The following is a 17,312-nucleotide window of genomic DNA, read 5'->3' as shown; positions in this document are numbered from 1 at the left end:
TGTAGTTTGACTGGGTTATCTTTTGAACCACGGTGTGGTCATGGTAACTACTAATGTAGCCAGGTTACTGACAAAAGACTATTATGATGTTGTAAAAGATTCATTATAAATGATTAATCTCTTGCATATATAACTACTGTGTAATTAATAAGAGCTCAGCAATAAATATTCAGGTTTGCATGAACAGCTGCCATACTTATTATTTGGTGATATATAGTAGCTACATTTCTTTAAATGTTTGTATGAAATGACTTTGTAATAAATCATACCACTGTATAATTAGTTCACATTAAAAACATTTGAGTTTATTTCCTGTAGCAGCATTTTCTATAATCAATAAGAAACAAGAAATCAACTTGGAAACAAGCTGTTTTATTACCAACCCAATTCAAATGAAAAGCTCTACAAGCTACTGTCTCCATTTTCAAAATGGTAGTGCATTTTTTTGTGGTATTTTTCAGCCAGAAGAAGCAGGAATATTATGCCAATTGTATTAAATTCCCAGATTTCAGTTTTTAAAGGTTATCCATGCCTTATATTTGTTTCTACATTGATAAATTCACATCTTGATTGATGATGATGATGATGATGATGGGTGTTCAAACATACCTGGAGTCATTGAATGTGTACCATTCTCCCGAGTTGGGATTGCGACAGTAGGCTGTGTAGTGGCCGCCCATAGTGGTGCCTGAGTGATTGGACACTGCATACAGGTTGTACACTGCATTTACTAGAACAGGACAGAAGCAAAAACAAACAGTCTTTTTTAATAACCTACTAGAGAAGCATTATACATTTAAACTCAAACACCTGATACTTAAAAATTGGCAGCATTTTGCATTTTGCACTGCTGCACAATATATTTGAATTGAAGAACTGTATTATTGTCAGGGTAGAGAAAGGCTTTTAAATGATGTGACACTACATCTCCAATGAAATCAAGGCAAACTACAATATATAATAATATCATAACATGAAATATATTATAATCATCAACAGACCTGGATCTTAGAATCAGTACTTACTGCTGTTTTCAGAGGCGAACTCCCGCAGGTCAAGATCCTTCATGGGGAAGTTAACAAAGGTGGACAGTTTGCTGGTTCTTCGTGCCTCAGAGAAGCGTTTTAGGTCTGGACAGGAGGGGGAGTCAAGGAACAACTGCTCTGTATATACCTCTCAATGCATTAAAGGTCCAGTGTTTGTTTGCAAACCACACAAAGTTGTATTTTCTCTGATTATTCGTAGCTCTGGTAAATCTCATAGTAATTCTTGAATTGCAATCAACTACCGTGTACTACAGTGTTGCCATAATGTGTACATACTATCCCAGTGACACAGACACCTTCAGGCTCACTGCAAACATCTAATATCAGTATCAGACACTAATGTCCAGAGGAAAGGATACGCAGCACTAAGATCTTGGGGAACTTCTGTATTGTGAACTTCTTAGTGCATCTCCTTCTGGCTTTACACCTGTAGCATGTCTGCAGAGAAGAAATACAGAGTGAGTTCACTCACTGTTTACAAGCTGCCAGTTAATCCAGCAAAATACGAAGTAAACAGACCTACATCTACTGAAATTACTTGGATATGATCACAGCTCTACACTCATATGGCTATGGCTACAGCCAGAATTGAGACTTTTTAAGCATCTCTGAAGCCAAGCGGAATAGAGATTTAGACCTAAAAATACATGTAGCTAATGCAAGCAGAAAAATGACAAATTAAATGAAATTGCTTTTACCAAAGCAGATACAGTGAATATACTGTAGTTCTACTAGCCCTGTTAACTCGTAATAACGCAAGAATGGATACGAAAACTAGGAATTCAAGTTGGTGATCATCAGGTGCTGTGTTTTCATTCTGTTGGTTCTTGGATACGTACCGGCTTCTCATCCCCGTCAAGGACGTCTTCTTTGGTGAAGAGCCGCATGCAGTCCATCAGACTCACCTCACCATAGCCCTTCTGAGCACAAACATAGATGCATTCACATTAGCATGCACACAAGCAACCAGACAACACACACACACACAAAGCAAAGCACAAACAAAGACAGGGAGGAAACCAAAAAGCTCATGTTAAGAGCTGTGGATAGATATTTATTATTAATGCTTCACAGAGAACATAAAGAACATGTCTACAAAAACACACAGACAGAAAGTCACCTCTGCACCACTGGTTGTGCTGACATTTGTGTCTGTTGACCTTCTGGGACTTGTTATGTAAGGATGACCAACATCCAACTGTCTATGTTACATCTGTATGTGCGTGTGCGTGTTTTCTAACCTTGGCGATAGGTAGAGAGAGATCCCAAAAGGGGTCGAAGACAGTGGAGCAGAAACCACAGTAGCTGCAGGTCAGAGAGCTCTTCAGCTGCCCTACAAACAGGTCTGGAAGAGCGGGAAAGATTACATGAAAAAAAAACATGACGCTGAGCCCTGGATCAACATGAAACGTATTAAGAAAATGTATCTATTGTAAGGTATTCTGTTTTTCTTTATGCTGATCATATGAATTTCATCATATTTCTAGATTTTGTTTTCAGTGAAATGACCTGACCTGCCACTACCATGCCATGTCCAAGATACAAGTTTGATATGTAAAGCAAAACTCACTTTAAAAGATTGACCTATAAACCTATAAATAAGTAAAATAGATCTTAATGCATTTCTACTTACCAACTATCTTACTGTCTTCTCTCTCTAGATATTTACTCCACATCTTCTTCCCTTTCTCTTCATCCCTGAACATGGAGCACAGATGAGATATTAGACTGTTAGAATATTAGATCCAGTGCAAAGTGACTGAGACTATGGGGGATCAGGCGGAGACATACTGATTGTTAACATTCAGCTGTTTTGATTCAGTAAAAGGGTTGATAATGTAATGGGTAATAGCAGAGAACAGCCACTATTTAAGGACCTGACCTACTTTATTATAAATGGCAGAATGGATTAAAAAGACACTTTTCAAAACACTTTCTACCCTGACACACATTTCCAATAAATATATATCTGCATTGTTTGTGGAACTATTTTGAGGTTAACACTGAAAGTTGCAGAGATTAACTCTGACCCTTAAGCAAGCCACGGTTAGATAACTGATAAATATATCAAAGAAGAATTAGAGCATTAAGCTGATCTGGGCCCCAGAGAGGCAACAACTCAACACAGGAGGTGAAACTACGGAGTCCCGGAGTGGCCATAGAGACAAAAAAAATTATTTGTTCCCATGTTTTGTCATGATTTTGGGTTTAGTTATTTCCTATTTTATTTTGGTAAGAGTTCTCCCTCATGTGTCTTGTAGTTTTACTTCCTGCTTTTGATTTTTGGCCCTGCCCTGATCAGTTTCACCTGTGTCTCGTTGTCTCCCCTCACCTGAGTGTATTTAAAGTCTGTGTGTTTCCTTTGTTCAGAGTGTTGAGTAATGGGAAACGTTAATTAAGAGGCTGTATTATATAGATCTTTACTATCATTGTATCATTGTGCTTTATTGCCATTATGTGTAGCTCTGGTTGTGTCTGTATCTTTCTTGCGGTTGGTTTGTGGAGGGGCAGCCTGACAGCAGCCCGCCCTGCAGACACCCGGCCTGTCTGCTCTGCCTAGCCCAGAGACACTCTGACAGCGAAGAGTGGCTCCGGAGGAGAAGTGACCGTGAGAGGAGCAGCAGCCCAGGCAGGAGGGACTGTGACAGCCGATGTCGTTGCGTTTACCGGGGAAACTGCAGCTCAGAACCACCGCTGGCTGTTTGTTTTACAAACCAACCACAAGAAAAACACAGACACAACCAGAGCTACACATAATACTGCCTCTATGCTTGACTCAAACTGTTAACTCAAAGTCCTTCAGAATTAACGTTTCCCATTACTCAGCACTCTGATAAACACAAGGCTGGTCTGTTGTGCTGGCTCTCTGTATACACTTATCTCATGCGCACAAATTAATCAAAACGTAAACGAAATCCCTTTTTTTTCTCTCTATGGCCACTACGGGGCTCCATAAACTGTCACACGCAGCCTTAAATGAAAGCTTCATGAAGCTTTAATGATTCATGTAGCCTTGGTCTAGGCCCTGTTTACTGTATACCATACATAATGTATACAGGTTTTCCACAATGGCCCTGATGTTTTTTCATTTTTAAGTATAAGTGCAGATTACTTACGGCAGGTGGTCGAAGTCCTCTACAGTGCCTCTCGGCCTGACAGTGACCCTGTTGACCTCATTGTGCAGGCCGTCCAGGAGGAAACGCAGGAACTCCTGAGCATCCTGTTGGCTGCAAGACACAGCAACAGTCAGAACTAGAAATATCAGCTGATGTTACTGTATTCTGACATATTTCTGATCTCTAGACTTTTACTCTTAGTCATATTATTATGAGACAGAAGCCCTGTGAAGTTCTCCTAAAAGATATACAGTACGACAGCTTGTAAAAGTTGGGAGTGAAGAGTGTAACAAAGCTTACTTGTATCCCACGAATCTGGGAGCATATCTCTGGATCTGAGTTTTGAATTCAGATGGGCTGACCGCCTCACTGCTAGACAATGTCCACATGGTCTGTATCAGCTTGGCAAATTCTACCAGAAGAGAACACTCACATTACTTACACACTGGGACATAAAATGCACTTGGCGAATTTTATAACTGTAACAATGTATTCAGGTTGATGGTGAACTGAAGGTACAACTCATTGTCTTACCCAGTGACAGATTTTATACATTTTCATGCAACCCCATTAAAATACCTAGAAAAACATTCTCAGAGCCTCTCCAGGCCTACAGACAATGAACCAGGTTGCCTCTTTTCCTAACACGTGTTATGAAAGATGAAAATCTAATCCAGAGTTAAAGAGGGAATGAGTGTGTTACTCATGAGCAGCTGTGAGAAGTGTTTGTTTTGGACTCTAGGGGGCCTGTGTGACACGGCTCTCACCTTCCATGAGGGCTGTGTTGGTGCGGCTGTTGTTGTTAAGGTCTCTGCGGTGCGAGTTGTGCAGGCAGTAGTCTCGCAGGCTGTGTGTGTTGCTGAGACACTGCAGGATACTGTTCATGAAACACTGCAAGGGAAAAACATCACAAACAGTTTGATTCCCTTACAGATGAAATAACATCAAGTTCCATTCATTGAGGACTCTCATTTGCTGGAAAGAAAAGAAAAACTCCCTTTACACTTATATTTAATTTAGTTTGTCACATACACAATAAAATCTGTGTAAATCTAGCAAATTAAAGGAATAGTTGGACATTTTGGGAAATATATGTAATCACTTTCTTGCCAAAAGTTAGATGAGAAGATCAATACCACTCTCATGTCTGTATGGTAAATATGAAGCTATGGCCAACAGCTGGTTAGCTTAGCATAAAGACTGGAAACGGGGAAAAAGCTAGCCTGGCTCTATCCAAAGGTAACAAAAAACACCCACCAGCACCTCTGAAGCTCACTGATCAAAGTTGAGTTGGAGCCAGCAGCCTGTTAGCTTAGCTTAGCGTGAAGACAGGGAGAAACATCTCAATTGTTTTAACCTGTACAAAAAGTGTAAAAACAACAAGTTGTGGTTTTACAGGGGGGGTTATGTGCAGGACTGTTTCTTGGCTGGGCGCCAAATTCTTGAAGTCGCCACTGGTTGCCTGGCAACCTCACTGTGAGAACAAGACTACAAGAAATCACTGCACCAGTCCAAGAAATAGTCCTGCACATAACCCCCCATAAAACCGCAATGTGTTGTTTTTCCTGTTAAGCTCCTGTTTTTATGCTAAGCTAAGCTAACCAGCAGCTGGCTCCAACCTCATATTTACCGTACAGACATAAGAGTGGTATTGATCTTCTCATCTAAGCGAATACGCATATTTCACACAATGTCCTTTAAGCTTACTTCTGTTCCTGTACTTGTCAACTGGAGACTCATTGATTTTGTACTTTGTTGTTCATGTGTCAATACATGTCTCTGACCACCTTTGGGGGGTGATTTTTAAATGGACAGATGTGCAATATGTCAATTTACACCTGGGAGTTTTGATATATTTGATTACAATCTGGTTACAATATTCCTGCATATATCCAGACTATCCCCCAGACTTTTCTGCTATACCTCTAAAACTGAAGATTACTCCTGACAACGACAACCAGTCTACAGATTATGTGGCAGTCCTTTATACAATATGTAACTGTAGAATTTTTCATAATGTTGGTGCAATTAAAAAGATATTTTGTAGCTCTGGAATGTATTTAAGTAATTTTGAAAGGTTTTCAAGACAAAGTGAAAGAACCCTAGTATACTGTAATTACTGGGTATAAAGAAGTATCACACACATGCAGACATGTTGTCAAAGACAGCACTGTATATATACTGCTCCCATTACGTGTCCACATGAGACACGTGCAATGTGGTAAGATCAAACCAGTTAGAGAGAGAGACAGAGAGAGAGAGAGAACGAGTCCTCCCTCGTCCATAGTTCAGAGCTCTCTGATTAGGTTACTGTACACACACACACACACACACACACACACACACACACACAAACTGACAGCAACGCACACACACACACACCACAGCACACATCGTTTATTTTGGGAGCCATCCGTCCCTGTTGCCTGGTAGATAGATACTCTTCTGGACCACCACTCTTGTGTGGACTCCACCTGATATCAACAAACTGCTATCAGTGTAACATCACCTGGATTATGGGAATTTAGAGTGAGCCTCTCCCTCCACTGTAAAGAATAAGATGCCACTATTGCCAGACTTTTGGCTCAAGACAGATGTAATTATATATATATATATATATATATATATATATATATATATATATATATATATATATATATATATATATATATATATATATATATATATGAGGCTGCTGTACTCACAGTGTTTCCTAGGTTCTTTAGTCCAACCAGGCCTTGGGCACTCTTTGAATTCTGAAAGACAAAAGACACAATATTTAGATGAAATTTTAAAAGCAAATCCACTTTATAATCTTCTTACATGACAACTAGATTTACCTATTTAAATTCACCCAAGAATAAAGACATGTTCATGTTGCCAAAACATAAACATCCAACCATAGTTAACAGTGAAAATGTTTAAACGTCCAGAGCCTGGTTTATATTCCCTTTATTTTACCTTGAATTGATCAGTAAGAGACGAATAAAGTATTTTTGACCTGAACTGAAATACATACAGTAAGTCCAAATAGAATCTCTGATAAATACTTCTGAATCATGTTGAAGCATTCTTTCTCTTACTGTCACTTTGCTACTACTGTTTTAGTTAGAGAGTTCCTACATTTTCTAAAATGTCTCTGGACAAACCCAAGACAACTGATAGAAACTACCTTTATTTAGCTGTGACTGGAGTATGTATTCGTTTTAGCGATGCATTTCCACCCTTAATAACTTGTAAAGCCAACAATCAACAAAGCAACAAAGTTCTTTGTCAGAAAGATATTCTCTTATATACAGAAACCACTGGTTGTTCGACCATCAGATGCAAATTCAGCGCTGTGTTTTTCCTTCCACTGAATAACCCAGAACTGTAATGTATAGTGCCACCAGCTGTTTTTGAACACTGCTGAAGTGTTTCAGGCTGGATTTGTACTTTAATGATATCTCTGGGAAGCTGGAGAACCAGCCCGGACATGTGACAAAGATGTAATCTATCTGCACTTTGCAGTCGAATGTGTGTGCTGTGTCCATCTAGGAATGAGGTTTTTCTTGGGGAGCATTATCTTCAGAGAGGAACTTGTTTTTGTTATCTCGCAGTCACTTCGTCTCTTAGTAATCACTCCCAGATGGCAGAGATCTGATCAACAACAGCAGATAACACAGCATCACCGTACCTTAAGGACTTTCTACACTGTAACTTTTATTTTTGCAAATTCTCAGTGCAACACACCATGAAATACAGACTCTTTAGCTCAGTGAATCGCAACAGATGGCAAAGCATATTATCATGATTTCAAAATCTTAAAATGGTACAAAATGCTTTGCAGAACTTATGTCATCGCTTGATGCAGTTAATTTCATTACATAAGTTGAGTGGTTATATAACTGAGTAGCTAGAGGAAGAACTAAGAACACAGGGGTGGATAAGGAATGCACTTTTGCCCTTGACTAAGGAGCAAAGGCAGCAGACAGTTATACTTTAGAAAACACAAACTCCGCCTAATTGAATTAATTTTTCTCATCATTCTATCCACCAGCATCACTGAACCAACTTCATGCCCCGTCAAAGGACATGTCATATTAGTCATGTTTTTCTTTAATTGTGATATTTCAGAAGCTATTATAAGATCGAACTACTGAGTTGGACTCCTCTAACAATCCTTTCTGCATGAAAAATAATAGCTGTGTCATAATACAGTATGCATAAAGCAACAAAAAAAGATGATTTGACCAGCTTCAATTTTATGTATAAAAACAAGCTGACTAGTGGCCCACCTGAGAAACTAACAGGGTGGTAACTTGAGCTTGTATTTTCTAGGCAGAGAGCGACTCTGCAGGGCTGGCAGCTTAACACCAGTCATCTGATCTCACTGGCAGTTGAAATCTATCTTGCCCACATGTCCCCCGTTACTCTCACCTGTGGTGAAGCTAGAGCACATTCACATAGAGAGTACTATCTATCAGGACCACCACGAAAACCAACGGAATCCAAGGTGAGACCACGCAAAAGCTACGTTCATTTAACTGTTCACTGACTATATCAAACAGAGCACATATAGATGATGGGGAGATGTTTTTGAAAGGATGAGTTTTAAAGTCCTAATTAGGGGAAAAGGGACATGAAACTGTATATAAAGAGTGGTGGTGTAAGCTTGTATACTGAGTAGGGGACCAATTTTGAATAAAACAAAGAAATCAGTTCCGAACATTTGATTACAAAGTGACCCAAAGTTCTCATCTTCTGGTTTTAGCCTTTCTGAGCACAATCGAACACGGAGTTAGATGATGTAAATAGCATCTACAATACGTGCTAGAGAGGCTGGAGACAGCTCATACATACTTGTGTATGAGTGTATAAGTCTTGTGGTCAGCAGCCTCGCCACACCCTGGATGTGACCTGACGACCGCCACTGCTCAAGAGGCCGCACACATTCATCTGCATACATGAGTGACCACTGTCTGGACACCTGATGACACACCTCGCTGACCCAAAGGAGTAGTCCTCTATGATCACACCATTCAAAAAGTATCATGAGTCTAATAGTGTCAGAAGGTGTTGTGTGAGTGCACTGGGAAATGCTCTGAATTGTTACAGTATCCTTAACCTGCTGTGCATCAACATGAATAGTCGAACAGGGTTCAGCTGATCTGGAGGTGGTAGAATTAGGCTCAACATAATTTCTATCGAGCAGAATGTTTTCTAAGAAGCTGCGAAAGAAGCTGCGAAAGTCCAATATGCACTCTCCACTCCTTCTGACTCCTTTTAGCTCTGTTTGGGTCTCCACACACTTTTTTGCTGAAAACAGCTGCCTGCAGCTGCTCGTAACAAGGTTGATGGAAGTCCTGACACTTAACCAAAACACAACATTTGTGGCTCAAAAACCAAAACAATAAGCTGAAAGATGCTAAAAGCTTTGCAGAGCTGAGTGGGTAACTATGAGCAAATTGCACATTTGATCCATTGTTAATATAAAGATATTGATAGTGCAGCTTAAAAGGATTAACTGATTACCAAAATACTGTAGTTGTTGAGCAATCTGTGGTCATTTCAGCTCTACACAGAAGAGCTTCGGTTGCATTGCAGATTTAGAGAGAGGACACTAAATGTGACTATAGAAATCAAAGTGAGCAGTCCTGTCCGGAGCTCTGCTGTTAGCCTTCTGTAGGGTCACATGATTGGGAGCATGTTCGTCTGTTCATCAGTAACGTCAGCCTGCAGCTTATCTAGTTATGAGTGCTGATTCAGGAACAGCTTTTTACTATTATATAAATAACCTCTGCCATCTGTCTATTATTCAGGAGAAAGAGTCAGTACAGCATGTGGAGGGGAAAATCTACTGTTTAATTAACTATGGCTTATCTAAATCCTCCTTTCTGTAAATTCCGCTGTAGTGAATGGAGCACTTTATTAGCCATGGCCATATAACAGAAACACACACACTTCCTGTTGCGTATCCAGCTTCACTAACACAGTGATGACTCTGCAGGACAAATCCACTCTAGTCACCTCAAATTTTATTTCATAACAGACACACAGCCCCCCCCCACTGTTGGAATGTGTATGTCTGACTTTGGTGCACTCTGCTGAGTAATGCCACGGCCATTCCCCAAAATAGCAGCTTTGCTTTTAATAACGCCTGCTTGTCCACTCGCAATTGGCTGATCCTTCGGCCAGCCTGGCGGACGTCACGTCGATGAAACAACGTCCCGGCTCTGTCTCCTTAGCAACTCTATTCTTATTTTTTGCGGGATGGAAAGCTAGAGGACATGGTAACATCAGAGTGACGAGGCCGAGCGTGGAGGGAGTGTGTGTGACTCAGTGTGTGAGAGAGTTTCGAGTGTGAGGAACTGCGAGTGAGTGACTTGGAGCAGATGTGACTTTTAGACTAGCTTTTCTATTCTACCATCCCACGTTAACAAAAAGGTTGATTCTATTTTTAACTCAAGATTTTATAGATTTATAGAATCATGGAACACCAAGGCTCTCCACTAATAGCCAAACTAACGACATTATTTTTGGTGAGTTAGCAGCTCCTTAGGGCAGGGGGAAGCAGCTTTTATTGCAGCTTTTACAAACTGTTGAGGGAAATCTCCCACACCACACTGTAGGGATTTGATTATGGGGATAATGATTATTCTAATACATCAGCTAGCGATGGTCACGGATGAGCATTATTTATACTGGAAGTAAATGACACAAAATTCAAAGAAATGACATTATTTGTAAAACAGCAATCTACTGTGCATAAATGAACAAATGTTTCTCTGATTTAATCCTACTAACTCTATTCATTTGACAGACAGCGTGCAAAATGCAGTTATAATCCAAGTCATTAAATCCTAATTTTTAAAGCAAACTACATCAAAGAGGATTCTTTAATGGAACTGTGTCACGATCCATGAATTACTGTCTCATGCTATGTAGCATGACTGTAATGACAGCTAACTCCGTTATGCAAATTCTGCTGTAATTCTTCTGTATAAGCAGTTTAAACAGTATGTGGGATTAAAGTCATGTACTAACGGTACTGTAGAAACATGGCGGTGCAACATGGCGACCTCTGTGAAAGGAGACCCTCTGTATTTAAAAATCTATGGTAATGAAAACACGATGATTCTTATTTTCAGGTGATTATACACTAATCCTAAATGTTACATACTGGACATTTAAAGCTAGGGTAGGTAATGTATTTCAGAAGTATTTTTTGTTATTTTTGTTGAAATTGTCTTTATATCAATATAAATGAAATGCTATGAAAAAAATATATAAACAAACCTGGTGTCTGAGGCTGTCGCAGGCCTGTAATAAGCCCAGCCAATCATTTCATTAATTTGGCCTGAATGAAATGATTGGCTGGCCTACCTTCCTGTCTACCTGCATTGTGCATGAAAATGTGTTTTGGGGGAGTGGCTTTGGAGGGAGGCCTGAAGGGAGGAGGTGGGATTTTTTTCGGTCGGATACTTTCAAACTCTAGCTGTCCCTTGCTAGTTTTTCCTACGTTACCCAACCGAACTTCTGATAGCAAAAGAAGTTTCCAGTGTACAAGCTAACACTTGTATGTATATATGTAGTGTCTATGGAATTATATTATTCTCATGAGTTTGTAATGACTTGAACTGTCATCAGTTGGCTTCATGTGTGTTTAATCAAGCCCTAGATCACTGACTAGGTCCACCTGTAGAGTAACCCATATATAGGGCGACTCACCATGCATGTCTCATTTTGCACTGAGGACAATCCAACATGGACTGAAACGTTTACACTTTAGCACATTTTTCACTGTCTGTACAGACCTGTAATGTATCAAACAGAAATATTTAAAATGCAGACTCCAGTCTGAATCTCTTTTTTTGTTCTCTGTGTGCGAGTTCTCCCTTGCTGCACTGTAAATGCAGAGCAGAAGAGGAGCTACTGATTGATTATTCAACATGGATACCTTATCAGCCAATGGTTATTCAAATCCCATACAGATTCCCCAGGGCATTTAACAATACAATAAGATGATCTAATAATTAACTACCTCACTACCTTACATAACACATTCATAAATCAGTTCATCTGTCGAATTTTCACTTGCAGTTGGCAATACATTAAACTAAAGCAAAGAATCACTGCGTGTGTGGAAAGGGATTTTTTTTGTAGAGGAAGCGTCACAAGAGGGAACACACATGCACTGTTCAAATTCCCAGTCATTCCATGTGAGCGGACTGATGCGTACTGTACACAAAAGAGGCAGCCCAGGGAGATAACTTGGTATTATGCTCTATTCATAAATGTCAGAAGCAGCTCAGGCAACTAGTGAGCTACTTTTGAAACCCTACTCCTTTGAGGCTAAAAAGCATGGTGAACAGAGAGGCCACATTAAAAAGCATTCCACAGCCCAGGTTGAACTGCTTCCTAAAGCTGAGAATAAGAGACAGCGGAAATGTCCCTTTGGAGTGTACCCAGCTTTGTGGAAGTAAAATCTGTCCATCCACTGTGCTCAATTAGTTCAAAGATCTGGGACTGCTGGCCTGAGGGATAGAGGGTGGTGTTGGAGCAGAGGAAATGGGTCAAAGAAAGGTGAGGAGGCTGGAAGAAATGAAAAATTCCTGATTATGCCTTTGCTTTCCAGGGTGACTTAAAGGTACTCTGTGGAGTTTTTGGAGCAACGGTTTCATGAGTGGGTCCCCATTTCGTTTGTATTGTGCACACACGGGAGAAAAAATGAGAAACAGTGTGCTGATCTACAGTTGGCAGCAGTAACGCGCAAAGAAACGCAGCAATGCACCAACAAAGGAAAGGACATAGAAGACTGCAAGCAAGTAAACATGGATGTAAACAATGCACCAGTCAAAATATTCTATGGTCAATGGACAAAACGATTCTTCCTGTTTGAACTGAAGTAAGGTTAACATTAGACCTACCCTTTTAAAGAAAGACTACCTTTAACAACCTTCCGCACACACATGTTGCTGCAGCAGCTCCTTAGTAATCGGAACCTTTGTGGAGACTGGAGATGGTGCGGGAAAATAACAAGCTCAGAGCGATACCGCCTAATGAAATCCCAGAGGGGAGCACAGGAGCGTTCTGATGATCTCTGTACCATCTGCTATTAAGTTTAACTACTCTTCATTGTGTATATGAACAAAGAAAATGCAACATTTGGTCCATAAAACTTACAGTATCAGTGTATTTGCTGCTCATTAGTAATGTGTGGACAGCAATATTGATATATTTTGGATTGAGACTGCTGATATTTTTACCATGACTAATATCTTTAAATGACATTAGACATGGGGAATAAAATCCTCTATTATGGTGTATATAATCTTATACCACAATATCTATATATAGTGTGATATAGTACATTTTTTGAAAACCAATTTAGATTTTGTTAATGGATAAAATAACAAACTAGTAATGTTTTTGATAATCCAGCAAATAAATTAATTCCTGACAAAGCAAGGTATTTTACAACATTGATACAAACACCATAAAAAAATCTAATATTGCCATAGCGCAGTCCTGCCCGTTGATTTACAGCACTGCCCACAATGGCCTAATAGCCCCAGACATATTAAAGGGATAGCTAAGATGCTATAAACAGTAGGGCAAATGCCGCTGTCGATTGACATATTTATATTGTCTCACAGTATACACTGCCATAGTGTCCAGCCCTGAATGACATAATTAAATTCTCAGAATTACAATTATTTTGAGAGTCCTTAAGAAGTTTAAAAATCCTCTGAAGCAGCTTTTAGACCATCATGGGACACTAAAACTCTCCAATGAAACAAAAATAGTCATATCAAAACACAATATTCATGCACACCAATGGGAACTCAAAAAGCTAACTCAAAATCTATGTGGATGACTAATATCTAATTGCAGTATTGGCAATGCTTTAATAATATGCCTCTAACACCAAAGCAATAACAGCAATAACAAGTGCCAGTGCCCCCCCCCCCTTCGCTTGTGTCTCTGGGGCTGCAAACTAAACTTCACACTACCAGCAGCAGGATGCCTGGGTCCACCTGGCAGTGCAGAATGCCAACTGCTGATTGGCTGGCATACCAGCGTGAGAGAGAGCAGCAGAACAGTCTGTTCTGACCTGTCTCTCCATTTGGCAGACCATCATAAACAATCTCTCCCTCACTCAATGAGTTACCTCTTTTGCTACTGTTGAGTTTCTCACATGTGAGCAGAAGTGACACTTTTGCGCACACACACACACACACACACACACACACACACACACACACACACACTCAGCGGTGGCACTTGATAGGGAAAGAGAGACAACGGATTTATTTCTCCCTTCTAAAAAGCACAGAGAGGGATGAAATCAGTCATCAGAGCTTGTTGAGCCAGTGTCTGACGTGGAGCCACAGCTCATCTCTCTCACACACTAACATGCAAACAAGTAAACAGTGAGATCCTCTTACTGAGAAGAATGGTTGTCTTTCTGAGAAATACAAATAAATATAGCCTATGATCCTATGAACTGGCCCCTCGGTTGCATTTCATTTGATCAAAGACTGTGAGAGGATACTCTTCACACACTGTCTTCCCCACCGGGGGTGTCACACAAAAAACTGAATATACCATTGTATAGATAACCGCTAGAGAGCATGTGACCATAAAGCAATGCATTGGCTTCTTATGTAACAGCTCTGTTCATCTTCACACATCTCCACTGGTATGCATTTCTCTACCAGGAAAAAAAATTCACCCTCAGAGGTAGAAAAGTTAACTACTACCTAACAGGCTCGTGTTTACATTATACTGAAGCCTGGGCCCCTGGGCCCCTAGGCCTGTGTCTCATCACAACCACCATAGGCCTTGACAAGTAGACGGAAAATAACCAAATACTAATATGTATTAAAGTGCCTACACCTCAGAATTGTATACTGTATAAATACCACACATGGTATCCTCATATGAAAGATCTACTGCCAAGTTACTCCCACTGAAGATAGCGCCAGTGTGGTACACTCAGGCTCTTGCTGGAAAAATGTGTCCTTGCTATGGAAAAAATCAATATGCATAGCAGTACATCTCTAAGAAGACAGACATTTGAATGTCTTGGTTATAATGACAAATGACAAACAAGAAGATTACATAAGTGAATGAGCACATTTTAAATCAAATCTAAATATGAATAAGCACCCAAAGTCAGTAGGGCAACATATTTATTAGAAAAATGTATAATATTTTGACCAGTAAATCGATACGATATGATAGACAACAGGTGTTTTTCACTATTAAGTTAAGGATTATTCTCCTTATGAATCAGTGTGTTGGTCATTTTTTCAAGTAAGTGATAACCATTTAGTTTATGAAACATAAAGAATGCTCATCACAAGCTCCCAGAGCCCAAACTGAATCAATTTATCATTTAAGCATGACTCAAGCATAGCTTTAACACTACTGGGCAGTTGTAGAGAAGCAGTTAAGACAGCCGCTGCAAAAAGCAGCCTTCACCCATACAGCTGTCAGTGCTGGTGTCACATGCACGATCACAGACAATCACACGCACTCCAATGTAAGTTTAATGCTAACACCAGTGCACACTTGCACACACATTTCGCTCATGCACAAATTTACATATGCACTCACTAAGAGAACTTTTCCTTGCCATGCATGCGGCGGTCTGCATGGAGGGCGGAGTAGAGGACAGATGATGAGCAAGAGCGGAAGGAGAAGGACGGGACAGGAGGAGCAGGTGGACGGCGACAACAAAACAGAAAGCGTGCCAAGCTGCCAGGCCTGGCCAGCACTAAAGTGTATTCTAATGTGATTTCTCATTACATAACAGAAGCTGGCACACAGCAGCTCCACTCCACACTGTTCTCTCTCTCACTGGTGTGGACAGATGTGGTGTGGACAGTAATGACAGCTTTAAGGCAAAGAAAACATATCAGAATGTGGCTGTCTACATGCTAACCACTGGACCCATTTCCAACCCCATCAGTACACACTGTAGGACAGGATATTGGTTTGTTGCAATGAGTCGTTTATTAGATGTTGGCAAATCATTGTCCAACACTATCATTTATGTAGTGAATATATTTATTTAGTTTATTTTTGACTTATTTACAGAAATCATTCCAGTGTGGGAGGACTTAGCTCAGCGTTAAATCTACAGTAAAATCTGCTTCACCTTGCTTTTTGGTTTTTCAGGGGAATTTCAATGTCCTGCATTTATCAAAATGATTTTAAAGAGGCTTTTCTAAAGGCAGGGAAAATCATTATATACCTACAACCTGTGAAGATATTTGAACTTGAAAATTGTAAAATCTAAACGCATTTAAATCAGCACAAAACATCAATAGCATCTTTCAGTTCAAATTACCATAACTGTCATAAATGCCATAATTCCTTTGTCTAAAGGCTGCACTGGCTTAAACGCCAATGATTTTCTGTACACTGTGTCCTCAGACCTACATCTATATGTGTGCTGTATGTGGCTGTGTCCATATGGAAGCTGCCAGTGGCAACATACATATTCTAGATATTGCAGTGCATACAGAAAGCCCTGTCAGAAGGGGTTATTTCTTTCTTTCTTTCCATTACAGGCCTGCGGTGGGGTACCTTGGAGCAGTATAGTAGGAGCAGCTGTAATGTATGAGGGGATTAAACGGTGGTTATATAACCAGTGACCTGCCAGTCCAGGCCTACTGATCCTGGCACAGCGGAGTACAGCGGCTTAAAAGAGCGGCTTACCTCTGCAAATGACTCACTTCAGCGTTTAACTGACATCATCTTTGACAAGATACACAACACTGTCAGAGAAAGAAGCATCTGTGTCCTCTTTATAATGACGAAACCCCACATTTCTGCCTGCAAGGAACCAGAACTCTTCCAAAATCTGTGAACCGTAGACCCACTTCTTGCTCACATTTACACAGACATTAACCTCGTACTAGAACATGAAATATAACCTTTCAAACTGTATAAAGTAGTGAGCTTTTAATAAATTCAACACAATATGACCCGTAAAGCAGCACTTTAATATATATTTTTTATTTTTTTACTGTACGTTTACACCACCCACCGCGAGTATTCTGGTGACAAAATATAACGTTAGTGGATACCACACACGCACCAATTTCTGTATAGCTGAATACTGAATGCTATTTGATATATTAAATATGCCTCATTT

General features: G+C 40.0%; 1 protein-coding gene across 6 annotated transcripts in view; it reads right to left on the bottom strand.

The window, feature by feature from the left end:
• Window positions 1–17,312, bottom strand: part of usp2a (ubiquitin specific peptidase 2a) — a 44,866-nt gene that overhangs the window by 3,571 nt on the left and 23,983 nt on the right. For 4 of the 6 annotated variants that reach the window (XM_044201857.1, XM_044201858.1, XM_044201859.1 and 1 more), the window contains 10 exons: window positions 6,868–6,918; window positions 4,930–5,053; window positions 4,463–4,574; window positions 4,163–4,273; window positions 2,680–2,744; window positions 2,288–2,391; window positions 1,886–1,966; window positions 1,406–1,484; window positions 1,026–1,130; window positions 610–730 (listed from right to left, as the gene is read on the bottom strand). In XM_044201857.1, coding sequence (XP_044057792.1) covers window positions 610–730; window positions 1,026–1,130; window positions 1,406–1,484; window positions 1,886–1,966; window positions 2,288–2,391; window positions 2,680–2,744; window positions 4,163–4,273; window positions 4,463–4,574; window positions 4,930–5,053; window positions 6,868–6,918 — 953 coding nt within the window. The remainder of the gene's footprint in view (window positions 1–609; window positions 731–1,025; window positions 1,131–1,405; window positions 1,485–1,885; window positions 1,967–2,287; window positions 2,392–2,679; window positions 2,745–4,162; window positions 4,274–4,462; window positions 4,575–4,929; window positions 5,054–6,867; window positions 6,919–17,312) is intronic. The other 2 variants (XM_044201860.1, XM_044201862.1) reach the window with 1 other exon arrangement.

The sequence above is a fragment of the Siniperca chuatsi genome, linkage group LG7 (genome assembly GCF_020085105.1).
Source record: "Siniperca chuatsi isolate FFG_IHB_CAS linkage group LG7, ASM2008510v1, whole genome shotgun sequence".
In the NCBI taxonomy this organism is placed as follows: Eukaryota; Metazoa; Chordata; class Actinopteri; order Centrarchiformes; family Sinipercidae; genus Siniperca; species Siniperca chuatsi.
Note: the sequence above shows the minus strand (reverse complement) of the source record. Positions and strands in the feature narration are given on the sequence as shown.